Source organism: Opisthocomus hoazin, chromosome 7 (genome assembly GCF_030867145.1).
Source record: "Opisthocomus hoazin isolate bOpiHoa1 chromosome 7, bOpiHoa1.hap1, whole genome shotgun sequence".
Lineage (NCBI taxonomy): Eukaryota > Metazoa > Chordata > Aves > Opisthocomiformes > Opisthocomidae > Opisthocomus > Opisthocomus hoazin.
In genome coordinates, this window is record NC_134420.1 from 54,724,818 (window position 1) to 54,750,955 (window position 26,138).

Sequence of the window (26,138 nt, forward strand, 5' to 3'; positions counted from 1 at the left end):
GTGAAGAGTAGTTTAAATATTATATAAACATGATAATTACAAAATAAATGATGATAAACCTACATTTCCTGTTGTTAGTATTTCCTCGCTTTTACCTCAAGTTTTCAAGCAGATGCAAGTTCTCGCATTTTGGCTTGTAGTAGACTTCATCTCGTAGTTTTCCTTTTGTTTATGGGATGGTGCAATAAGCCATTAGTTTGACAGCATTACTGTTCAGAATATAATAAATACATAATTTCCATCATAAAAGTACAAAAAAAATTAAATATATGCAGAGATTTTCTTTTATGTCCTTCAGCGATATCAGTGTGATCATCATCATCAGATAACAAAAATGCACAAGGATGGATTTTATGATGTAGGCATTCTAAAGCCCATGACCTGATGATCTGGTTAACCCCTGAGACATTTGCTTACATCTTCCAAGTTTTTTGTTTGTGGTTTTTTGGTTTTTTTTATACTGTTTTTCAGTTTAATAATTCTGTAATGTTAATGAAAGATTTGGCCGATTTGATCCAGCAGAAGCAAGAAAGTAAAAGGTATCTGAAAAACATACTTACTGCAAATATACTTTCATTGTGTAAAACACTGATTAGCTCCATAATGTGTATAAGATGACATAATATAATAAAATGGAAATTTGTATATATGTGTCAGAGAGAAAATGTTTGTGCAAAATGAGTCACAGTATAATTCGGTTTTTTTGTTGTTCTTTTTATTGTTTGCCATTTCCATTCCTCAGTTTCTGTTTCCTCTCTTTTCAGGAGCCTGATTCCGAATACACCGTGTTTCAGGTAAAATTCTTTTAATAAATACATTTATTAGATATGGTCATTAGGAAGAATTTTGATACACTGAATAATAATTGTTTTGCCCTTCCTGCTCCTATAGCTCTGCCTACTTTGTGTAGAGTCTGGTAGTCTTGAAGCTCCATGATGATGCTTTGCAAAAGTGGTGGAAGGCTGAGAGTAATTGATTAATTTTCACTCTGTCCACATTAGCACTAGATTACTGCAGTGGGAAGAATAATGTGCAGGTGGTGGCATCCTTTGGCTCCAGCCCCACAGCTGGGAGAGTTTAAATGCAAAGTAAAATTGAATCTTTAGATACAGCTCTATAACATATTTTAGAAGTCTCCGATGACATTCCGCTGAAGTCATGCAAGTTGCTTGCATACAAAATGGTTTCAGTGAAATACTGCCAGATACCTTCTTGACTTTAGAGATTATGCTTCTCGAGGTACTTGTTGTGTTCTGGGGTTTTTGTTGTGTATGGAATGAAATTTATGACAATGGAAAGGATTATTGGAGAATGAAACCTCTTAGAAATGTGTCTTACCAGATTCAGAAAATACATTTAGATTTAGATTTAAAGTTGATCTTTTTTTAATTTGAGGTTTGGACTTTTCAGGAATAAGAGGAAGATACTGGATTTGGTGACAAACCAGTTCTCAGGAACTAAGTGAAAAACACTTTGTCACTTTTCTTTCTGGGGTTTAGACTTCTTAAGAAATACTATATCACATTTCTGTACTTATGGTATTTCAGATACTGCTTCCCTCTTTAATTGCTGTTAGTTATTGTGAAGTTCTCTTCTGATTATGAGTTAAGCAAGCTAAATCTGTTATTATATTGTGAATATGTGGGTTGTCTGAAATGAGCTGTCCCTTTCTTGTTCCTACTGTTAAGTGCCCATTGCATAAAAACACACGTCTTCTTCATAAACACCAGGCATGGTGCTTGTCACAAGACAGAATTATTGATCCTGCAAAGAGAGAGCAGATAATATAAAATAAAATCTGAGGCAACAGTTCGAGTGGACAAACTTGTGCTAAGTCAAGTTGTAAATAATATTGTCATGCAGTTACTCAGAAATGGGTGCATTTATTTTTATGCCTTTCTGTGGTTATAAGTGAGCCTTCCTCTCACTGTTGGCAGGATGGTTCTTCCAGTTTTGTGCTGCTTTTATTCATTTTAACTGGAATTTTTCAGCTGAAGTTCTTCTGCATTAGTTTCAGATTAAACCCTTACAGGTTTTCACTGAGCGAAGAGTCTGTGCATTGTACTATAGTAAATTACTAAAACTGTGTACTTTCTTATGAATAGAATTGTTAAAATTTTTCTGGGTAACTAAAAACTGCAACACAAAAAGTAGGCTTTGTACAAGGATAAAGTAGCTATAGGAAATACCAGGACTGGTGATAAAAACCCTTTATGGAAAGTCAGCAAAAGTTGAAATTACTGAGTTGTTAAGAAAATCGTTGAACCTTGCATGAGTTTTAAATCTTGTGTGATAAGACATCTTTATGAACAAAACAAAAAAATCAAAATTGGTTGTGAAGGGTCTGTTTTAACAGAGAAATGTACATCTCTCAGGTTTTCTTTTAAAAAATAAGACAATAGCCATATGCTGTAGTTCTAATAAAGCCCTATGTGACTTTTTATGAATAAGAAGCAAATTTTTTACGAATGAAAAGGGTGTCAGAAATTTCATTTAGTTCTTTTGAAAAAAAGATCTTTTTCCTGTGTCTCCCTTTGTATTTGCATCAGCATAACATTTCTAATTCCTTTTCCCACACCTTGATTTTTCACATATTCAGCATGCATAGAAATGATAATTTTATTTCATATGGGTCTTGTGACTAGTAGGTAGGAATTTGGAATTGGCTTCTTATCTCTCAAGGTAAAGGTCATCTTTCTGTAGTTTAAGTAATGAATTTGACATTTTTCTCTCTCTTGCTGTTTTGATCAGAAGTCCTGTAACAAATATTGCTGCAGGCAATACTCTAATCTACAGAGTGATGTTTGATTAAGGAATAATATGCAATATATGATTTTTTTTGTTGGCTGTGAAGCCTCCAGCTAGGAGCTTAAGATGGGAAGAGCAGCCTAAGGAATCTATTTTTTGTGACAGATGTTTGTCCAGTAATGACAGAGACATGTTGCTTTCAAAAACACATTATCTCATGTTTGTTATTGGAAACATCACACTGATATACTGAAGTCTATGTTAAGAACTAGTCCCAGTTTTAGCAATTAGTGTATAGAAGTTGCTATTTTCAGCTCCCAGGAAAGATCATTACTATGGGTAGCTTTCCTACTAGGTAATTAGCCTGTGTTTGGCTATACCAAGAGCTCTGATTTCAGCATATTCCCAATATAGACATGGTTATGTTGACTTCAGACGTACATGTCTTTGAAAAAAGCAGAGTACTGTCAAGGTGTTAAAAATTCAGCAAACTAAATACTTCTATAGAATAATGAAGAACAGTTAAGGATGTTGAATATCTAACTGCAAATCTCAATGCTAATTAAAGGTTGTCACCCTACTACATAAGAAGAAACTAAAAGATAATAAAGCAGATCTGGATTATGTCTGCCTGGCCTAGATTCAAATTGTCATGCCCTGTTCCTTTCTCTTCGTACCTGAACAAAGGTTTCTAAATGTGGTTGAACTGACTGGCTAAATCCCTCCTTTATTTCTGCTTGGAAGAAAGCACTTTTAAAAGGAGAGTTAAATATTTCAACATTTTTAGATATACTTTCTTTTTAATAGACAGTTATAAAGTTGCATAGAAACATGAGGGAAGTGTAGAGGAAGGGATCATCTGAGACATGATGAATGAGACATGTCCCATTAAATGATTACTTAAATTATTAAATAAGCCTGAGGTCAAGACCTTCTCCTACCTCATTTAAAGAACAAATGTTTTCATGTGCTTGACCTGTAGTTCTATTAAGGTAACATCAGTCTGTTTCTATTTTGAAATGTCTCCTTAGCAAATATTAAATGTGCTTTTCCACCAGACTGCTGTACCCCGTGTCAGAAAAGAAACAAATCTAATTGTTTTGGCAGTGATTTTTACTCTGGAAAATTTATGATGATCTGTTCAGTATCTGAAGGAAGATCAGGAATTGGTCTTGTGGCTCCCTTTATCATGCTAGCTCGATGAGAACATTACAGGCATATGGAGTTATCAAAGTGGTTGGATCTGCACTTACTTTGTTGGTACTTCTGTATGGCTGCCCCTGGTTTTTCTTTTCCCCACTGATTTGGTGTCCCTACAGTCAGCACAAAGCTTGCCACGTAGGCTACAATTATGCTTGCCTTTCCACACTGCTTATATAATCCTCTGAGACATTTGATGTAGTAATTTGTCAGTTCAGTTCACTAACAAGTATTCCAATAATCTCACAATCTGAAATATTTGGTCTAGACATTTACATACTTTTTTACAGCTGCTGCTTTGAATGAAGGAGATTTTTATTATCTTTCTAAAGACTGTCGCTTGTGAATAATAGTCCACTGTATCTTTAACTACTAGATAGAAGATTTTCGTTCTTTCTCTACACATGCCTGGGAAGGGCGTTACTTTGCATTACCGTGGTTTACTTACCTTCCTCTCCCATCCCAATGTAAATAAGGCCCCTGTCAGCCATGGGTTTTGAATGGCACTGGTAGCTGAGGATTTCTTCCAAAGCACAAGATCTCAGAGAGTTGCCTGTGACCTAAATTAATCATAACTTTTCATGAGGCATGAAATTCTGTCCTCCAAACTCAGTAACTATAGGTGTTCCACTCCCAAAGAATTGTGCAAAGTCTTGGTCCCCTTTCAGGCAACTGATGGATATACCCAACTGTTTTAAGTCAATACCTTATTCAAGCCTATCAAAACTGTGAAGGGAATAATGATTAAAAAATGGCAAAATTTCGAATTAGATTATTTACTTGGTATCTTGAAAATATTTTACTTTATGCTTATTCAGGCTGCCTGGAGCCTGAAAACACGAGCTTTGACAGAAATGGTGTATGTGGATGAAATCGATATGGATGAAGAAGGAATCGCAGAGATGATGCTAGATGAAAATGCCATTGCTCAAGTTGCACGTAAGAACAACTTTCACTTAAATACACTGAAACAACAAGAGCTCTTTTGGTCAGGATTGTCATCTTGCATAAAATATTACATTGTGAGGTGACCTGATATGGCTTTTAGCTATTGCTACGAGAAGAGTTTTAGATTGTTTTATGGTTATATGGCAATGTCGAGATACACCACATGATCTTGGTGTAGTGCTTAGGCCTGTCAGACAGGAGTTCAGACAAATAAGAGTTTTGGCAGCTTTTCCTCTTACATCTCTGTACTCACTAGCTCTTTTCCATCAGTGTATTGATTTATTTTACTCCTTGCTGGCTGCTTTAGGCACTGTGGGAAACTGGAGAAAAATATGTGCTCGTGATGTACTGTGAATCTCATGCATGTGCCTGTACTGTAGGCAACAGTCTGGCCAAATCCAGCATCACTTTTTTTGTATCATTTCCCGCAAACATTTTCTGAACTGATTTTCTCTCTGCTGCTTTTCTCTGCTTTTTCCTCTGTTCCTTTGCAGGGTGGTTCTTCAGCCCTGTCCTTGTTTCACGTATGCAGCTCTTTTCAGCTTCGTCAGTTCACTTCAAAGTGGGCAGTAATTAGTAGTCTTCCACTACTTTTTGGCATTATTTCTATTTTTCTCTGTTTCTTTAGTACGGTCCACATGGGAATTTTATGCATCTTATTAGATGTGGCTCTCAACAACCTACCATGGCAAGGAATTCAAGGGCAGAACTGGACATAGGCCAGGACTAATAATTGAAGTATTAAAAGCTTTTCTCATCTGGATAGAAGCAGGCAATTGCATATCTATCTGATTACATGTTTTTAAGTTGTCATTACATGCTTGGTCACATATAAACTGTCAAGCAGTACTCAAGTTGTGTTTATACATTATGATAATCTAATTACAAGTGTCTGTCTTATAACAGCACAGTAATATAATTTAGGCTTTTATTTGATTTTGTGCCCCCTGTGGTAGAGACCATCTGCCAAGAAGAATAATTTGATGAATACTATTGAGAAATAAGGCATTCTGGAAAAATATATTCATACTATATTTAAACTGAAAAAGATAACTTTCTGGATAGTGTGTCACAGATTTCAAAGCCAAAGATAATTGTTATGATAGTGTAGCCTGCACTCTTGAATCATTGAGATAAGACTTTGCTGTTCATGCTTCAGATCCACTAGATGTGCCTGAGCTTTTCAGAGAGAAAGAACAACCTGCGGTCTTTAGTAAATAATTAAATATGCTAACTTTTGTCACTGGGTGCCATATCTTTAGTGGGAATTATTAACTATAGCTCCAGCTGTTGCTTCTTTGTGTACATTTTATGCCTGATATGAAGTCTTTATTTTCAAAGGTATATTTCCAAAGTAAATAGTTAAAATTGTCATTAAGTCATCCAGTGATCTTTTATTTGATAAGCTAAACAATCTTCTCATTCTGAGGTATATCTTTTAATTTTTGAGTTGAGTATTGAAACTCTCTTCTTAACCCTTTCTAATTAATCTGCATGCTTTTTCAGTTGTAGTCTCGAAACTTTTCTTTTTTTTTTTTACTGTGAGATGACTGAGTACTGTCACAGGTTGCCCGGGGAGGTTGTGGAAGTCTCCCTCTTTAAAGATATTCAGAAACTGTCTAGACCGGGTCCTAGGCAGCTGGCTTTAGGTGGCTCTGCTTGAGCCTCGTTGGGCCAGATGACCTGCAGAGGTCCCTTCCAACTTCAACCATTGTGTAATTCTGTGATCACTTCCACTTTTACACAAGATTTAGTAAAAATGGGTGCTTGTGGACTGTGGGTCTTTTCTTTTGCTGTTAAAGTGTGTTAGCCATAGTTGGTAACGACTCAGGGTCTGTTAGTGTGGCAAATCTTCCAGGATATCCTCCCCCACTATAATTATAACTTACAAACTTAAAAATGTAGTCATACCTCCCATATTACAACTGCTATTGTCTGTACTTCTCTTACTAAGCTATTCAAATCCTTTCATATCAGTTACACATCCATTTCAATTTTGCATCTGTCCTTATCTTAGTTTCCAGATTAAACTAGCTTAATAATGATTTTACTCTCAGTCTTGCATTATTAAATAATTACTAAATTGTATAGGGTCCACTGGACACAACTACTTTTCTGTCTTTCTTCTTCACACATACATAATGAGATCTGTCTTCCACTGTTTTTTGAATTTTTATAATTTTGCTGTGTTCATTTTCCATCAGTCTTATTTATTAATAAAAAAGTCCTATAGCATCATTTTACAGAAAATTCCCAGTATGTTACCTTTAGACTCCTCACACCATCAATTTTATTAGCTAAGGTTGTAATCTTGTTGAAAAGTGTTGCCCTGACAACATATTTTTCAGAAACTGATACTAATTGGCATTATGGATAATCAAAGCTATTTCATTAACTAGGGAGTTAAAGGAGTCATCTGCAGTCATCACTAACTGCTGAAATTACGCTCTTAAATTCTGTTGCTGTTAGTGGCCACACGCACTGCTGTGGCCTCTTGATGCATATTCATAGCTCGTTCAGTTGGGATTCTCAAAGTAAGGACTGAGTTGCTTGAGGTGAGATCAAGGGAACTAAATCCTGTAAGTATTTTCACAGTACACCAAAGTACAAAACAGTCATAGTTACTAAGGAATGTGTCTGGAAAAGGGATTTTAGTGCCTTACCTTATTTATATTATTGCGATAGTTTAAAAAAAAAAAAAAGGCTCAGAAAGTGGAAGACTAAATCATTGTCTCCTAGCCTGATAAGTTGAAAGCCACTTTCTCCATTTCTCAGAAGAGTGCCCTACTTACCGTGTTAGAAACTCTACTGGGTGGCCTGTCCACCCTTTCTGTTGAGGAGTAAAAAATTCAAGATTCACAGGACTACAAAGAGCAAGTAAGCAACAGAGATCTTACATGCAGCCAACAAGAAGTGAGAGCATCCCGAGTTTTGGTCCTTATTTTAACATCACTTACATATTTACTTGGTTTTACCAAGGAGATCATACAGCTGTAGCCAGGTGGCTACTAAAATATTGGAGTCAGAGATGTTTGGTATCAGCATGGATTAAAAATCTAGAAGGTTCTTAGATTGAGTTAGAAGTTATCGATTTGGACAAGTCTACTAAACTTGCTTAAACAATGGACTAGTAGTATCTCAGAGGTAATTACAGCTTAAGGGTGTAGGAGAGAGATAAGACTGAAAAAGGGTGAACTTGGGGTTTATCTTGGGGAAAAAAAAGAAGGAGACTATCTAGCTATCAGTTTAACTTCAGTTATTGGAAACATTTGGAGTAAAAGCAGTTCATAAGTATCTAGAAAGTAAGTAGATGAGTAACAGTGGTTTGTCAAGAACTGGCTGTGTCAAATTAAACCTCATTTCTTTCTGTACGTGGCAACAAGCAGTGAGCAGACCAGAAGGTATAGATGTCATATCTTGCTTTTAAAAAAATTTTTAAAACTGTCTCTTAAAAATTCACTTAGGAGGGCAGAAAAACTGACTGTAATCAAATGAAGATGATGGAAAATCTGCAGGAATGAGTAGTTCTTAATGATCCACTCTCAGAACAAATACGGGAAAAGGGGGACCCTTCGTCTGTTCACTTGGACTTATGCCTATTCAGTATTTTCATTGATGATCTTTGGATATGGATGAGTTTGAATTTTTTTGTGCTCTAAATTGCAGGTGGGGTTCCTGCATGGGTCTAATGACATCAGATATCATGCTTCATCTGCCCCTCAGCTGAAGGTTTTGGTTTACTTACTTAAGTGTGGGTGCTATATTAGTTTCAGGTAGAAAATACACCATTTCAAATTAGCATGATCTCATTGTTCCAGTTACCTTTCTTATTTCAGTGCTGTCTGTTGCTCCTAAGATATTCTTGAGAATTGTTGTGTGTTAACCCTGGTAGGCAGCTAAGCCCCACACTCACTTGCTTGCTCCCCCCAGGTGGGATGGGGGAGAGAATGGGAAGGGTAAAAGTGAGGAAACCATGTTCGTTGTGGCAGGTTTCTTGCAGTAGTCTGGCAATTTATTAGTGATACAGTGCAATATTTGGTTTTTGTCTTCTTTGTCTAGTGCTATGTCCCCTCAGTTTGAACAAAGAAATTTCCAGTTTATTGTAAGACACAATCATTTTTTTAAAGTCCCCTGGACAAGGGTGTAATATCTCAATGTGAAGTGAGAAATGCTCTGTTTTTTATAGGGCCAGGAACATCTTTAAAACTCCCTGGAACTAGCCAAGGTGGAGGCCCCAGCCCAGCTGTTAGGTACGTAATTGTTTTTAAAAATGTGACTAGTTACAAATGAGCAAATCCTAAATTTAACTTCTGAAAATGAAATGCTTCAGATGTAAGCATTTAAATTCTCTATTGATAAATCCCACTCAACATTAGGATAATGTGTTTAACATCTTCAGGCCAGTAACTCAATCAGGAAGACCTATTACAGGATTTGTGCGACCCAGCACGCAAGGTGGACGGCCAAGTACTATGGAACAAGCTATAAAAACACCTCGAACAGCTCTCACGGCTCGTCCAATTACTAGTGCTTCTGGGAGATATGTCAGGCTAGGAACGGTAAGTTGTTTGACTCTGTCTTCAGAATGCTGCCTTTATTGGTCGTAGTATCTGGTGCAGTGACATTTTAGTTGATTTAAAAGCTGCATCTAAACTCAAGTTTAAAGGAGTTGAGTGTTTTTAAATTTTTGTTTAAATTGTTTTCAGGATAGCTTGAAAATGTTACTTCTTTTTAGTTTGCTAGACTGTTTATATAAAAAATGTACATAAATTCACAAGTTCACAAAAATTCACATAAATTCCAAATTCACAAGTTCTGTGAGAGTCATTTTTATTCACTGAAGGCCATGAAATTACATGATTTCACCATAGGTATGTGGAAACCTTCTCCAAGTTTTTCAGTTTACTATGAAACAATAGCCTCTCGGTGTCTGTGTCCTGGTTTTGTCTGTCACTTCAGATGATAAGGAAAATAAACTATACTAATTTTATCCTGTTTTATTGGCAAAATTAATAAACTGTAACTGGCACAAATATGTAATACAAATTAACATCACATTAATGGCAACATGTGGTATCTTCTCACCGTCACAGGTATCAACAGATCTTCCTGAATCTTTCTTGAAGATTTTTTCTGTAAAGTACCCCAACTACCTTCAGTCCATCTAACAGTTAGTCCAAGCTACACGCTTAGGCACATTATGGAAATAGTGGAGAGAGGGAAGAAAAAGGCAGTTCCAGATGGTAATTCGTCCAACCTCTTTCAAGGAGTGTATGGGAGTAGGACAAATTCTTGGCTTTCAGAAAAGATGAAATTCAGTAAGAAAAGTCTGTACTGCACAGTAGAGCAATGCATCTGTAAATGCTTTGTTTGGTTTGGGGTTTTTTTGTGTGCTACTAATATTTTGAAAATTTTCAGGAAAAGTGTAGGGGGTCTTCCCACTTAAGAACTTCTTTCTCTCCTTCAGGCTTCAATGCTAACAAATCCAGATGGCCCTTTCATAAATCTGTCTCGACTGAATTTAGCAAAATATGCTCAAAAACCCAAGCTGGCAAAGGTATGTAAATATTTAGGTGATTTTTGTGATATCTCTTTCTTATTTTCTGGCATTATTCTAGTGTAACTGTACCTGGGATCAGGGGTGCAAACGATGATGAACTGTGTTGTAGATGTAAAGTTTAGATAAATAGTGTGTTACTTGTCTTTTGACAGTGCTTACCAGACTTGAAACTGAAAATATGTCTGAAGAGGTTATGTTGAAAGTATAACCTAGGAAAAACATTTATATAGAATGAAGTATGCCATTGGTAAATAACTGAACTGTGCATATAGGAGTGATGAAGGGCAACTAAAAAAAAGCCACGAGGAAAAAACCCAAGCAGAACCCTCCTTAGTGTCTGGAAACGCGGTTCTGTGTACAAATAGATGGCAATCCTGATGTAAAAATGTTCAAATAGTTTGGATTTTTCCCTTTGATTTTATGACATGAGTTAACACTTTATATATAAAATATTTCATCTTTTTGTTCAGAATTCTTCTTCATTTTCGGTTAAGATCTTACGATTGCCAGCCATTGAAACTGGGACTATCTGCCAATAGAACAGGTTTATCCAGGTTATCTGACCAAGTTACGGGTTTCAGCTCTGAGTGAAAGGGACCTAAAAACTGTGTAATGATTTATCACTCTGTGGCCTTTCAGTTGAATCTTTCCCCAACGCATAGAGATGTGTGGTGGGTTGACCTTGGCTGGACTCCAGGTCCCCACCAAAGCCACTTTATCACTGTCCTCCTCAGCTGGACAGGGGAGAGAAATACAAGGAAAAGGCTCGTGGGTGGAGATAAGGACAGGGGGATATCACTCACCAATTACTGTCACAGGCAAAACAGACTCGACTTGGGGAAATTAGTTTAATTTATTACCAGTCGAATCAGAGTAGGATAAAGAGAAATAAAACCAAATCTTAAAAATACTTTCCCCTCACCCCTCCCTTCTTCCTGGGCTCAACTTTACTCCCGTATTCTCTACCTTGTCCCCCTCCGAGCGCTGCAGGAGTTGCAGTTGTAGTCATCACTACAACATGCATCACATGTCATTTCTACTGCTCCTTCCTGCTAAGTGGGAGGCCTCTTCACACCCTTCCCCTGCTTCAGCGTGGTGTCTCACCCACAAGGTGCAGTCCTCCATGAACTTCTCCAATGTGAGCCCTTCCCACGGGCTGCAGTTCTCTACAAACAACTCCAGTGTGGATCCCCCACGGGATTGTAAGTCCTGCCAGCAAACCTGCTCCAGCGTGGATTCCTCTCCCCATGGGTTCACATGTCCTGCCAAGAGCCTCCTCCAGCATGGACTCCCCACGGGTTCACGGCCTCCTTCAGGTATCCACCTGCTCCAGCGTGAGGTCCTCCCTGGGCTGCAGGTGGAGATCTGCTCCACCATGGACCTTCATGGACTGCAGGGGGGACAGCCTGCCCCACCATGGTCGTCTTCATGGGCTGCAGGGGAATCTCTGCTGTGGTGCCTGGAGCACCTCCTCGCCCTCCTTCGTCACTGACATTGGTGTCTGCAGAGTTGTTTCTTTCATGTATTCTCACTCCTCTCTCCCTTTTTTTTTCCCCCTTCTTTAACATGTTATCCCTAAGGCGCTACCCCCATCACTGATGGGCTCGGCCTTGGCCAGTGGCAGGTCCATCTTGGAGCCAGCTGGCATTGGCTCTATTAGACATGGGGGAAGCTTCTGGCAGCTTCTCACAGAAGCCACCCCTGTAGCCCACTCACTACCAAAACCTTGCCATGCAAACCCAATACAGGATGAATGTGTTTTCTGTGCATACATTGTTCACAATAAACAGCGGTTGGGCTGAGACCAAGGTGTCGAACAACTATCAGACACGCTCTCAGGAGCTATATTTGGCTAGCAACCTGAAGTTGAAAGAACCTGTATGTATTCAGTCTGTTTTGAGAAACTATTAGAAGACTAGCAGTACTTAATATCTGCTGGTGGAAATTAGCTCCTTCAGTCCAAAAACTTTAGTTAATAATTTTTTATAAACAATTAGCAAATTCCTTTGCTTTTTAAAACCTGATCTAGACTGATGTAGGGCATTGCTTTTCAATGTGGTTTTCCAAGGAAATAAATTTTGTGATTGCACTGTGTTCTTCACCCACTCCTTACATCTCTGCCACTTGGCCTTTTAACCAAACAAGGCTGAAGAATATCAAAGATACTAAATGTAATAAGTTCTAGTTTGGTAGGATAATGAAAGACTTCCAAACGGTCATCTGAAGGCAATAACAAGTCTGTTCTTTGTCAATTCTGAAAAAACTGCAGGCCTTTTGTCCCATTATGTCCTTGCCAGCAATCAGCCGGCACACACATTATTCTAAATCCATCTTAGTCTGTATAGCAGGGAGAATGTGAGAAACCTGGGAAGGATTAAGAAACACAAGACGCATCAAGTAGAAGAACTAAGCCTAGTTTCTTACGGAAGACAGCTAGCTTTTAATTGTGTTTGGTAACTCTATATACTATTAAAGTATGTAGGTTAGCTTTCAGATGAAATATTTATTCTCAGGAATGAGAAACTTTTTTTTAACAATTTTGGTTTTTAATTAGCATTTTCTGGGACAGTGGGGTAGCTCTGTCTTCCTTTGGTTTTGCATGGAAAGAGGCTTAAGCCAAAAAATATAAAGCAACAGTCATAGAAACATCCATAGGCAGCAAGTGTACTTGTCAGTATTATGAAGCAAATACATTATGACATTAACATTTCACACAGACTGTAAGAGCTAAGTTTAAATTTGGAGCCACATGGATTTATAACTTTTTTTTTTTAAACAATACAGCTTTAAGGCGAAAGCCAAAGCGGGAGGTGAAACTGCAGACTGCACTCTTTGTTAAGAATCATTGCTTAGAGTTTTAAAACTCTTTGAGCTGTCACCTCTCCCAGATGCAAAAAGATGAGAAATCTTGCAACTATTAAATTCACATAATTAGCCTGTATATTCATGTTGGTATATACTCCTGCTACATACTTCTTCCTTACGTGTTTGCAAAGTATACTCATCGCATCTTTTTTTTGTTAGATTACCTATCTTTTCATTGCATGACTAGGTCTTCCGATGTTTTGAAGTATACAGGAATGTGGCTTCTCTCTGACAAGCATCAGCCATGTTAAGGACTATCGCAGGACATACGAAATATCCCCTGTTGCCAGAGAGAGCCTCTGGTAAATCTCAGTCAGGAACTGGTTTATGGCATGAAACAGGAAGTTTTATCTTTTTTAGCTTGTGGATTTTTAATAGAGTTATTAAGATAACTCTAGATATTTTTATCTAAGTGAATGTTCAGTCATTTAAATCCTTTTGAAGGTCAGGGCCTATAGATAACAGCAGTAAAATCCTTGTGCCAGGCATGCAAGAAAACATCTTTTTTTTTATCACTTTAGATTTACTGACTTTTACTGAACGCTTCCCTGTTGCTGAGCTAGAGGAGGAAATATTCGTTATTTTCTGTTCATTATCCACCTATTCTAATATCCTTATAAATGTGGTTTTATTTATGATTCTTTAATGTCTTTTAATCATCTGTTCAGAGTCTTTTCTGACCGAAAGTAGGAGAAAAGCAGGTTATGGTTCACTTTCCTCACCAGACGTGGCAATTGATTAGTAATTCTCTAGTTTCCTCAAGGTAAGTATTTTAAGAATTCTGTCTGAGATAAGCTGGCAGAAGAGACATGGAAGCCCTTAGAAGACTTTTGTCTCGTTCTTTATTTCTTTCCTCATGGGGCAATATTTTCCTCTGGCTTTTTATAATGAAAAATAAGAATTGAGAAAAACGTTCTGTTCTTCTGAAGCTATTAAGACCTGGGATTTGGATGCAGCAAAAGATGAAGGTTCAACTCAGTCAAACCTTGTGTTACTGGCACCCATACTACATACCTGGGAATAGAGGCTTCCAGTCTCCACTTAGTTATCTAGCATTCTTCAATTTCATTTTATTAATTTAAAATGTCACCCTCATTACCTGTTATATGCTCTTCTATATTCTAGTGCAGAACAGCCACAAGGTAGTACGACTTGCTTAGCTTTATACAGGAGTAAACAAGCATGCAGTTATTTTGCCATGCAATTGTTGTGGGCTTATGAGCAGTTACCACAGCACAGCTGATACATGTAATTTCTTTAAGCTTTGATATTATGATGGTGTGTTTGAGTTTCAGAAGCACAATATTGTTAGCATTTATCATTTACAAATAAAAAAGAAGTTTTTCTTTTACAGATCCCAAAGTTCCATAGGGTTTAGAATTTGTTTTCGCTGATGCAAATTTTGCTCAGATTACTTTCTCAGTAAGCCTGTGTTTAAGTAGATTTTGCACTCCATAAGTACCTAACTATACATTGCAAAAAGTCTTTGTTAGATCATTTGCTGATTTCACAGTTAAAAAGTCATGAAAATGGTACCAGGTTTTCAAATCTGCATTCACTTTCAAATTATAGCTGTCTTTTTTTTTTTTTTTAAGTGACTTTAAGGACCAAAGATAAGAGACAATTCCACTAATCTCTTGCAACAAATTAAGAATTCAAATGTTTTCCTGTAATGACAATGTAGCATATCTATAGTATTTGTCTGTTGAAGTCTTAATTAAATGTAAATGTCAGCAATTGCGATGTGTGAATGTGATTGCTTTCACAAAGAATTTATTTCTCCCTGACATGATCAAGATTCTGTGTTCCTCTAAAATAATGTTATCAATTTTTGTCTTCAAATATGACTGTTTTAACTATTCTTCTGACAGGCATTGTTCGAGTATATTTTTCACCATGAAAATGACGTAAAAAATGTGAGTAATTCATATGTTCCATTTTCAGTTTTTATTAAGTATCATTGAGTTATTTCTGTCAGTATTCTGTTAAACTGAGGATTCAGGTAGTGCATCATATCTGGGTACAGAACTGAAGCATTAAAAGTTGTTTAAGAGCGAGAAGTCCTTTCTTACAGGGTTGATAATCAGAGTTGATAATTTGCAAATACTAAGATATGGATTGGTCTCCTTTTTGAGAAGCAAAATATTCTAATGCTTGAAACTCAGTCCCTCATCTATCAACATGATAAGATCCCTGTATTTAATAATTTCGTGTTAACAGGTTTTACTGGAACCTGAGAAGTAGCTGAAACTACATGTCAGGTAGCTGAACTGCTTAGAAAGTTCAGAGTTCCTGAGGCTTGAGAGTAAGCCGTAGGTTGCGGAAGACTGTCCATTAACAGAAGAAGGTGAAAATACCTGACAAAACAGTTAGTGATTGAATTGAACATCATTTGGCATTTTAAACTATTGAGATGATCATTTGAGTGAATAGAAAGAAAATGTATTTGTTGAAGCTTCGGAAAAATGAAATATCAGCAGGACTTCAAACACTTTTTCTAGAAATTTAATTGCATAGTGCTGAGGTGTTTTGTGGCCTCAAGAGAAATATTGTATTGTCCGTACAATTGTCTATAATGTTTATTCTCCATCAGTTTTCCTAATTATACAGTTTCCCTCTTACCCTGTCCAAAAATTTTCTTCTGTCTGTTCTTTATATGTTACTGCACTGAATGGGTAAGATCAAATTTGGGTACATATTGTTTAAACTTTCAAAAATAGATAAAGGTTGCAGAATTTTTTGACAGTTCACCCAGGGAAATAATTAATTTATTCAGTGAATAAAGTGTAAAAATATTTCATCACTGTGTTAGATATGTGCCCTCAGTTGAAATGGAATCAAAACTTCTGCTTGAAGTTTGTTTGAAGGAACTGTTTGTGTCAGTAATGCATAGCTAGCTAAACAGTTACTGAATTTTCTGCAATATTACTAACTGGGGTGTGATTAAACCTGAAGTTAAACAATAGCACACAAAAAAATATTTTGTTGTTGTTGACATAGTTCAGAATAATTTCCAAACTTGCTGTTGTGTGAAGCGTTTTGATCTGGTATCAGATGATTATAGTTGTACGCTGTCAATTTATTGCATAGCATTCTTTCAAGAGGATTGAATTGCAACGCACTATTAATCCAAAATACAGCTGAAATGGTACGTGTAAATGTCAGAAATGTCAGAGAGAAGTCGCAATTACATATTATGATATTGAATATGAAGAAAGTGCCTAGGTTTTATGCCACTAATAATTAAAATTTATGGGTTTTGTTACTGAGAACTCAGTTCACTAAGAATAAAAGGGTCACTTGTTAAGATGCCACGTGTGCCTGTGACCTACACTTTAGGGACATGCAGAATCTCTAGGCTAGACAGAGAATTTCATATAATGCAAGGAATTTTCCAAGCACTCCAGAAAAAGATAGGAAGATGCTTTTACACTGTACTGTGTATATTTTGAAATTCTTGCTGAGAATCTGAAATCACTGTCTTGCAGGAGAATTTTGCCTGTGGTTTTTTATGTACCCTAACTATTTGAATAAATATCCATAAGTAAAGAAGTGTCAGCTTAGTCAGCACTGTTTATTGTGCAGTAAGATGGAGATCAACATGTTTGGTTAACGATAGTATCTTGTAGTAAAAAATTGTGTCACACTTCACAGTATGAGGTGCCTTTATAACGTAATTAGTATTTCTGAAGGGATTTTTTTTTTACTGTTCCTTTTGCTTTGTCTCGTTTGCTTTCATTCCTCTTTTCTTCTGCACTTTCTACACCATTTTTGGTATAATTCTATACTCCAAACTATCCTCCTTTTCTTTTGAACCTCATTGCATTAATTTTTCTTAAACAAAAAAGAAATACTTACAACTTCTGCTTAAGCCTAGCTGCATCACTGTTTATTTACTTCTCCTACCAATGGCATTTCACCAATTCATTTTCTTGCTTCTCCCTGATAAGAATTTGGTCACTTAGGATTCAGCAGAGAAATAGCACATATGTTAACCGTTTAAAAGTTGATCTGCATCTTGCTTGATCACCCATTAGAGCATTCACTGACATCTCTAGCATCTTTGTATTACCTGCTACCTTATGATGTTGCACATTCTTAAAAAAAAACCAATCAAAAAATCCCCAAACACTTCTGCATGAGATGAGATGAAAGAGCTTGAAAGGCTTGGAAGCCTGGGAAATTGGCTGGAGTTTGTGACTGTATAGGCTGAAAAGCCTCTACTTGTGGACTTTCTGCATGAGTAGAATTGGAAGACCAGTTCCTGCAGGTTTGCAAAGAAAACACAAAAGTAGTAGTGACAATATCCTTCCTTTGTCACTGTGCTGATCTGCAACAGTCTGTACTGTTCTCAACTGCATTATTATTTAAGAAGCAAAGGCAGCTTTATTATTTATCTTCTGTTTAGTATTCAGCCAGTGTATAAAAAGAAAAAAAAAACCTCAGCAATTTCAGTTGAGAAATATCATTAATCAGTGTGCATTCAATTGGACAAGTAATGCTAGGAACTCAGTTCAAATTAAAAGGAAATACATCTGTAATCTATCAATTATCAGAAACGTGGGGATGCAGGAAGAAGAGAGAAGCACTGAGCTGTTTCAGACCTTGAAAATGTATTCAAAAGACTTTCATCTTATTTAATGAAAAACACTTCTCTGAAGAAATTACTATTACACTATCCATTATTATTCTTGACTTGTTTCCTTTTGAACACATATACTTAATAACTGACTTTCTGTACCCCTTGAGCTATTTCTAAAAGCCATTTTATGGGGTAAATGCTGTAAGAGCAGGGCACTTTAAAACACTTGTCCAGAGATGGTTCAGCTACTGCTTTTTTCAGCACTAGACTGTGACATTGTATTCTGCCATTATTCACGGGTGGGTAATGATGACAAGACACTTTGTCCTGTGGAAGAGCAATGAGTGTACAGTATATACTTGGGGTCAGAAGTCATGACATCTAATATTTCCTTAGTTTTTCCTAATACTCTGAAGTTTATACTCTCTGATAGAAATCTGTTTATAATGGAATTATGTTAGATTTACAAACTATAGAAATCCAGAAGACACAAAAAGAAATTGTGTTAAATTGACTATGGCTAATGTCCTTTACTCAGCTGTCTTATATACTATCCTGTGTTGATTTGTCTACAAATACAACTTAACTGTTGCTGGGAGCATTACTGCCATTCAACACCACGTGAAAGAAGCAGCAGATGCTTACTATCGTTACCATCTATCTAATTTCTTGGTGTATACAATGCTGTGTATAACATTACTAAGTTTCAAACAAATGTACATTTATCAATTTAGTTTTTCAAAACAATAGTAAATTACCACAATCCTACAAGCTGTTTTTTTACTGAGTTACAGCTGGTAAACAATTTGGAAGCCTTAATTGTAATACAGTTCAGCTAAGGAAAGTAATGGAAAAAAAAACAAATCTCAGAATCATGCTAAATACAAATCTACATTTTTTTCATTTAGAAACAGCTCTGATTTGTTAAGGAAAAACATTTTTTTTTCTAACAGAAAGCTTGCTAAGTATTAGGGGGTTTTATTATTTTTATTTGGGCTAATATACAGCAGGACGGCTACGACTTGGTCGCCATCACAGAAACGTGGTGGGACAACTCGCATGACTGGCATGCTGTCATAGATGGCTACAGACTCTTTAGGAAAGACAGACCAACAAGGAGAGGTGGGGGAGTTGCTCTATATGTGAGGGAGCAACTGGAATGCATTGAGCTTGGCCTGGGGGCAAATGAGGAACAAGTTGAAAGCTTGTGGGTTAGAATTAAGGGACAGGCTCATAAGGGTGACATTACAGTGGGTGTGTACTACAGGCCACCTGACCAGGAGGAGGAAATTGATGAGGCCTTCTACAGGCAGCTGCAAGCAGCCTCACAGTCACAGGCCCTGGTTCTCATGGGGGACTTCAACCACCCTGACATCAGCTGGGAAGACCATACAGCTAGGCAGGCGCAATCCAGGAGGTTCCTACAGAGCATCGATGATAACTTTCTGATGCAAGTGGTGGAGGAACCAACAAGGAAAGGCGCGCTGCTGGACCTTGTGTTAACAAACAAGGAGGGACTGGTGGAGGATGTGAAGGTCGGAGGTAGACTCAGCTGCAGTGACCATGAAATGGTCGAGTTCAGGATCCTGCGTGGAGGAAGCAGGGCGATAAGCAGGACCAAAACCTTGGACCTCAGGAGGGCTGACTTTGCCCTCTTCAAGGAGCTACTGGGAGGAATCCTGTGGGCCAGGGCTCTCAAAGGCAGGGGGGTCCATGAGTGCTGGTCGCTCTTTAAACAACACTTCTTCCATGCACAGGAGCAATGCATCCCCCTGAGAAAGAAATCTAGCAAAGGAGGCAGGAGACCTGCATGGTTAAACAAGGAGCTTCTAGCGGAGATCAGGTGGAAGAGAAAGGTCCATGGAATGTGGAAAGAGGGGCAGGCCACTTGGGAAGAGTACAGGAACGTGGTGAGAGCGTACAGGGATGCAACGAAGAAGGCCAAGGCCCACCTGGAATTGAAGCTGTCAAGGGATGTCAAAAACAACAAGAAGGGCTTCTTCAACTACATCAGCAGCAAAAGGAAGGCTAGGGACAACGTGGGGCCGCTGCTGAATGAGGCGGGTGTCCTGGTGACGGAGGATGTGGAGAAGGCAGAGCTACTGAATGCCTTCTTTGCTTCAGTCTTCAGTGATGAGACTGGCCCTCAGGAATCCCAGGCCCCGGAGGTAAGAGAAGAAGCCTACAAAGAGGACGACTTTCCCTTGGTCGAGGAGGACTGTGTGAGGGATCGCTTAAGTGATCTGGACGCCCACAAATCCATGGGCCCCAATGGAATGCACCCACGAGTGCTGAGGGAGCTGGCGGATGTCATTGCTGAGCCACTCTCCATCATCTTTGAGAGGTCCTGGAGGACAGGAGAGGTGCCCGAGGACTGGAGAAAGGCCAATGTCACTCCAATCTTCAAAAAGGGCAAGAAGGAAGACCCAGGGAACTACAGGCCGGTCAGCCTCACTTCCATCCCGGGAAAGGTGATGAAGCAGCTTATCCTGGAGGCCATCATCAAGCAAGTGGAAGAAAAGAAGGTTATCAGGAGTAGTCAGCATGGATTCACCAAGGGGAAATCATGCCTGACCAATCTGATAGCTTTCTACAATGACGTGACTGGCTGGGTAGACGAAGGGAGAGCTGTGGACGTTGTCTACTTTGACTTCAGCAAGGCTTTCGACACAGTCTCCCACGATATCCTCCTAGGGAAGCTGAGGAAGTGTGGGCTAGATGAGTGGTCGGTGAAGTGGATAGAGAACTGGCTGAATGGCAGAACTCAGAGGGTTGTCATCAGCGGCGCTGAGTCTAGTTGGAGGCTGGTAGCAAGTGGTGTCCCCCAGGGGTCAGTACTGGGCCCAGTCTTGTTCAACTTCTTCATCAACGACCTGGATGAAGAGTTAGAGTGTACCCTCAGCAAGTTTGCTGATGACACCAAACTGGGAGGTGTGGTAGATACACCAGAAGGCTGTGCTGCCATTCAGCGTGACCTGGACAGGCTGGAGAGCTGGGCAGAGAAGAACCTGATGAGGTTCAACAAAGGCAAATGCAGGGTCCTGCACCTGGGGAGGAATAACCCCATGCAGCAGTACAGGCTTGGGGTGGACCTGCTGGAGAGCAGCTCTGCGGAGAGGGACATGGGCGTCCTGGTGGATGACAGGTTAACCATGAGCCAGCAGTGTGCCCTGGCTGCCAAGAAAGCCAATGGGATCCTGGGGTGCATCAAGAAGAGTGTGGCCAGCAGGTCGAGGGAGGTTCTCCTTCCCCTCTACACTGCCCTGGTGAGGCCTCATCTGGAGTACTGTGTCCAGTTCTGGGCTCCCCACTTCAAGAAAGATGAGGAGCTACTGGAGAGAGTCCAGCGGAGGACTACAAAGATGGTGAGGGGACTGGAACATCTCCCCTACGAGGAGAGGTTGAGGGAGCTGGGCTTGTTCAGCCTGAAGAAGAGAAGGCTGAGAGGGGACCTAATAAATGCTTATAAATATCTGAAGGGTGGGTGTCAGGAGGATGGGGCTAGACTCTTTTCAGTGGTGCCCAGTAACAGGACAAGGGCCAATGGGCACAAACTGAAGCACAGGAAGTTCCGTCTGAACATGAGGAAGAACTTCTTCCCTCTGAGGGTGACGGAGCACTGGAACAGGCTGCCCAGGGAGGTTGTGGAGTCTCCTTCTCTGGAGATATTCAAGATCCGCCTGGACAAGGTCCTGTGCAGCCTGCTGTAGGTGACCCTGCTTCAGCAGCAGGGTTGGACTAGATGACCCACAGAGGTCCCTTCCAACCCCTACCATTCTGTGATTCTGTGATTCTGTAATATAAGAGAGTACAATAAATTTGTTCTGAAAGGCTTCCCAGTGCTCAGACTGTTATTGAAATGGATTCCTGCATACATGAGTTACTATGCTAAGTGCTCTGTAGAGTAGCAATTTCAGCGGACCAGCATTTCCAGATGACGAGTTATGTCCTAAAGTTTATTAAAACTTGTGGGACAATCAGTACGGGTTTTTTCTGATAATGTGGATTAGAAGCAAAAATTCTTAAAAGGACATACCAGTATCTGCCAGCCCACAATCCGTGCTGGCTTTCCCTTCTAGTTATTAATATGATTGCACTAGCATTCAGCAATGCACAGGAGTGCAGGACAGGCACAACACTTACCACTGCTATTATAGATTGGTTTTAAATTCACACGCTGTGTAAATTGAACATTGATTTGCACCTGAGCTGTGCAATTAAAAATAAAAGTTTGCAGCAAACTGAAATGGAAATATGTTAGCAGTTGGTATTGATGTGGCAAGATGAAGGCTTTGACTTCTTAAAGTCTGTTTTAACCAATTTACTAGCATTTCAAAGGCCACATTGTCAAAAGATTTTATTGTATTACCAGCAGAAAGTCTGACTACTAGCATGCAAAAACCTGACATTGATATGCACAAAGCCTTTTCAGGCAAACACTTTTTAGAAATGTTGTTAACATTGGTGGTAATTTTTGGAATAAAGTTTTTGTGATTGTTTGTGAAGTATCAAAAGCAGGAGTTTCCTATTCCTTTCCTACTTCCTTAATAGGAAAATATAAAAATGGGACTTAATTTCAGAAACTAACTTCAAAATGAAGTCATGCTTTGTTTCATGATACTAGTGAAAAGATGCCAGTAAGAGTTCAGGATCTTCACCGACAGATAAACTGCTGCTGTTAGTGTCTACTAAGCCTGAAGCAGTCTTGGTTCCCACTTTCCAATAGCAGCCGGAATTGTTAGCCTTGCATAAAATAGATATCAGAAATAATTAGGGTACCCGAACGAAAGCTGAATGTGTAGCTACAGAGGGGATCATTTTTTGAAATGGAGTCCTTGGAGACTTGTCATCAGAGCGCTCTAAGGAAAGCTCTTTGAAGCGCTTTGGTTGCAGTATGGTCCTTGCTCCTGTGAAGTGGCTGCTCATGCTCTGTTAGAAGCAGATGTGGTGTTTGACAGACACACACATTGTTTAGACATTTGTAACTGCAACCAAAGTAACCGATGTTTTAATATGAACTACTTGCCCAAATTTTCCCAGTGCTGGGACAAAATTGCTTATATACCTTCAGATGAAAGAAAGTATTTGTCTGGAAGGGAAACAGATTAATTTGTGACTTGAAGCGAGCTCCTTCCCTGTAACAGCTGTAGGGTCCAGAGGCCCTGTTGTGCCATTTGCAAAGCCAGTAAGAAACAAAGGGCAACCGGTAAGAGCTGCCATCTGAGCTCTTCAAAGGGTTCCACCTAGCTGGAAGAAATAGTGACTTCAGAGTTGTAAGCTTTCCTCAGTTTTGTCTCTCCTGTCACAGAGGCAGGGAATGACGACTCTATCTCTGAGGACAGCATCAATGCCACTCCTTAGCCTGCATTGCTACAGAAAACAAGTTCTTCTTTCTCACAGAGCCAAAAAAGAGCAACTTGTCTAAGCTGTCATAGCTCCACTGACATTGCTGTGCTATGTCCAATCTACACCCATTCATTACTTGCAGCCTCATTTTGCCAGCAGGAAGGAGTCGAACCCAGAGGTAGATGTCACTAAATTAGACTCTTTCTAGTATTTCAAGTATTCAGATTATTTTTTTCCTGGAAATTATGGGTTCCTCTGCTACTGGGTGGCCAGTGCACAGAGCTTTCCTGTATTGTTCCTAATAGCAGTTTCTGATTTCTGTGATCTGCAAAATGCTTATGAAAACAAAAACAGGGTCAGTTCTTTGTTATAAAAATACTGCATTAAATCTTCTTAGACTCTTTCTGGTGATATCCATAAAATATAAACAACAAACATAGCATGGCTTTAATATGTTCTGGGACAAGGTGGAATTAAAAGGAGCACTAGCAATTCCTTCTTTGCTAGGTTTTGGTACAGAGCACACATCTATTTGTTTTAAAAGAAGTGTTTAAGTTATAGCTAAAACTTGAAAAGCCACAGGTTCTGTCTGTGGTGGCTGATGATAGCACATTGATTAGCATACCTACTTTTGCAGTATGCCAGATAGAAGAGAGTTTAGACCTCCCCCCTCTTCCATAGTTGTCTGTTTCTTAGAATATTTATCTATTTTTTCCTCTCTGTCATAAAATCATTAGTTACGTTATAGACTTTTTAAAGGAAGATGTATTTCTTGCCATGCATATCTGAGAGTGCTCAGAAGTGGAGACAGCCTGATATTAGCAATGAGATGACAATTTCTACAGTATTTCAAACTGACTGAACTAATTTCTTTATTTTAGTATATTGTTACTTCTTTTTAACAACTTTTAGTGAACAAGGATGGGAAACTTAGAAAAAAAAAAGTCGGCTTACACAAATATTCTGTATATTCTGAAACAGCACTTCAGGAGTCTGATCAAATCAATTTTATATTTTCTCTATTGAATTACCAGAAGCTATATGGATTACGTGTTCTTATAGGGACAAATTATCCTTTCAGCTACTTTATGCACTAAGCCATAAAACTAGTAAACATAAAGCAGTGCACCCACCTCAAGTTTACCAGGACTTTTTGTTCCAAATTTTCTCTTCACAAAGATCTTACATTGTTCACTTCGTGTTCTTTTTCTTCGTGTAAACATTAAAGGTATTAATGTTATGATGCTGGGTTTGTTTTGGCAGGCTCTAGATTTGGCAGCTATTGCCACTGAGCACGCACAATTCAAGGACTGGTGGTGGAAAGTCCAAATTGGGAAGTGCTACTACAGGTAAGCCCTTACTCGTTCCTTCTGTGATCAGTATGTGTGCAGGACCTGAACTGCTGGCTGTATTGCGCAGTGATGAACACTGAGAAATAGTTCAGTAAGTATTTAGTTGCAGAGTGCTGTGCTTACAGTTAATTCTCCTTTAATATACGAGTTTGTGTTCAACTGCCTGACGTAAAGGCATCAACATTGAGTACCTTTAAGTAACTGAATTAGTTGCATCTTCACCTTTGTTAATGTGTTTCAAAGTCATTGTTTGAAAAGTCAGTAAATAAACACAAAGAACTATTGTTAAAACACACCACACAAAATGAATGTTACAATATTAGCTTGAGAAATTAACTGTCAATGAGGGCTTCAGATTGATGAAATAAGAAAAAATGAAATATTCGCATTAGACACTTTCTGCTGGAGGTATTTTGCCCAGGAAGTACCAGGTCTAAATTGCGAAAGCCTCAGGGCTGGCACCGCTTAGCCGAGCATCTGACGCAAATGACACTGTGCAGCGATATGCCTCTCTGAGGAAAGGGTGGCAACAGCAGGGAGGAGAGCTTGTTGCAGGCAGTTTGGAGTGGTTGCTGAGGACCTAGCTATGACTGGAACAGCCAGTTCTGCCGAATCAGGTGAAACTCCTCCTGATGCAACCCTGCTTCCCATAATTCAAACAAGTACTGAGGCAACTCCTGCTTTCATTGTTTACAATGTGTTTGTGCCATGAATGTAAAAAAGTATTGGCTGTTAAAAAACTGAGGCATCATCTGCAGTCTTGACAATTCTGTAAGCAATTCTGTATGAACAGGCTGATAATACAAAGCAGTTAGCCCTTTAAAATTCCATGTTGTATCTTGGCTTGAAACTATTGCTTCTTTTTAGATGCCGAAACTAATGAAATTCTTCACTATCCTTAACCTTTATTTGACATTCTTTAGAAGCTTAGACTGATTTTTATTTTTTTTTAGCTTAGAGGTCATGCATCACTTTCAGGACTTTTATGAATAGTGTTATAGAGACTAAAGCATCCAAGCAGGTGCATCTATTTCCAGGATCCAAAATTACCTTCTGTCCCCATGGGCTGTGTTTCTTTGGTTTGGCTGGGTTGTTCTAGCGGTGTTTTTTGTTTCTTCACCAAATATATGTGTTCTTTGGCTGAAGGCAATGTGCATGTGAGAAAGTGTACCTTTCTGCTGTTGTTGAAATGGTACAGTCCTCTTAATTCTGTAGTCTATGTAGCATTTATAGGTTACTGTGAAATACTCTACAGTAATACTGCAAAACAAATGCTTTTGAGCTGAAGCAGTCTTCTGTGAGGTTGATGTGCCGTGTACTTCCCCCTCCCAAGTGATCTGCTTGGACGGTCTTAAACTGTGGTGCTGTTTACAATACAGCATGTTTTCAACACAGATAAAGATTTTTAATATCAGCAACAAAAGTTTCACCATTTCCCATATGAGGCTAGGAGGAAGTGTTTTATAGATGACTAAGCATTCCCTAAACTTTACAGTGGAGAGTATCTACATAATCTTTGCCATGAGTGAAGAAATTC

The 26,138-nt window shown here is 38.8% G+C and overlaps 1 protein-coding gene across 3 annotated transcripts in view; it reads left to right on the forward strand.

The window, feature by feature from the left end:
- The window catches only part of TTC8 (tetratricopeptide repeat domain 8), a 47,521-nt gene that overhangs the window by 7,903 nt on the left and 13,480 nt on the right, over positions 1–26,138 (forward strand). For all 3 annotated transcript variants that reach the window (XM_075426070.1, XM_075426072.1, XM_075426071.1), the window contains exons 2-8: positions 765–794; positions 4,767–4,887; positions 9,083–9,146; positions 9,296–9,455; positions 10,364–10,453; positions 15,193–15,237; positions 24,513–24,598. In XM_075426070.1, the coding sequence (XP_075282185.1) occupies positions 765–794; positions 4,767–4,887; positions 9,083–9,146; positions 9,296–9,455; positions 10,364–10,453; positions 15,193–15,237; positions 24,513–24,598 (596 nt within the window). The remainder of the gene's footprint in view (positions 1–764; positions 795–4,766; positions 4,888–9,082; positions 9,147–9,295; positions 9,456–10,363; positions 10,454–15,192; positions 15,238–24,512; positions 24,599–26,138) is intronic.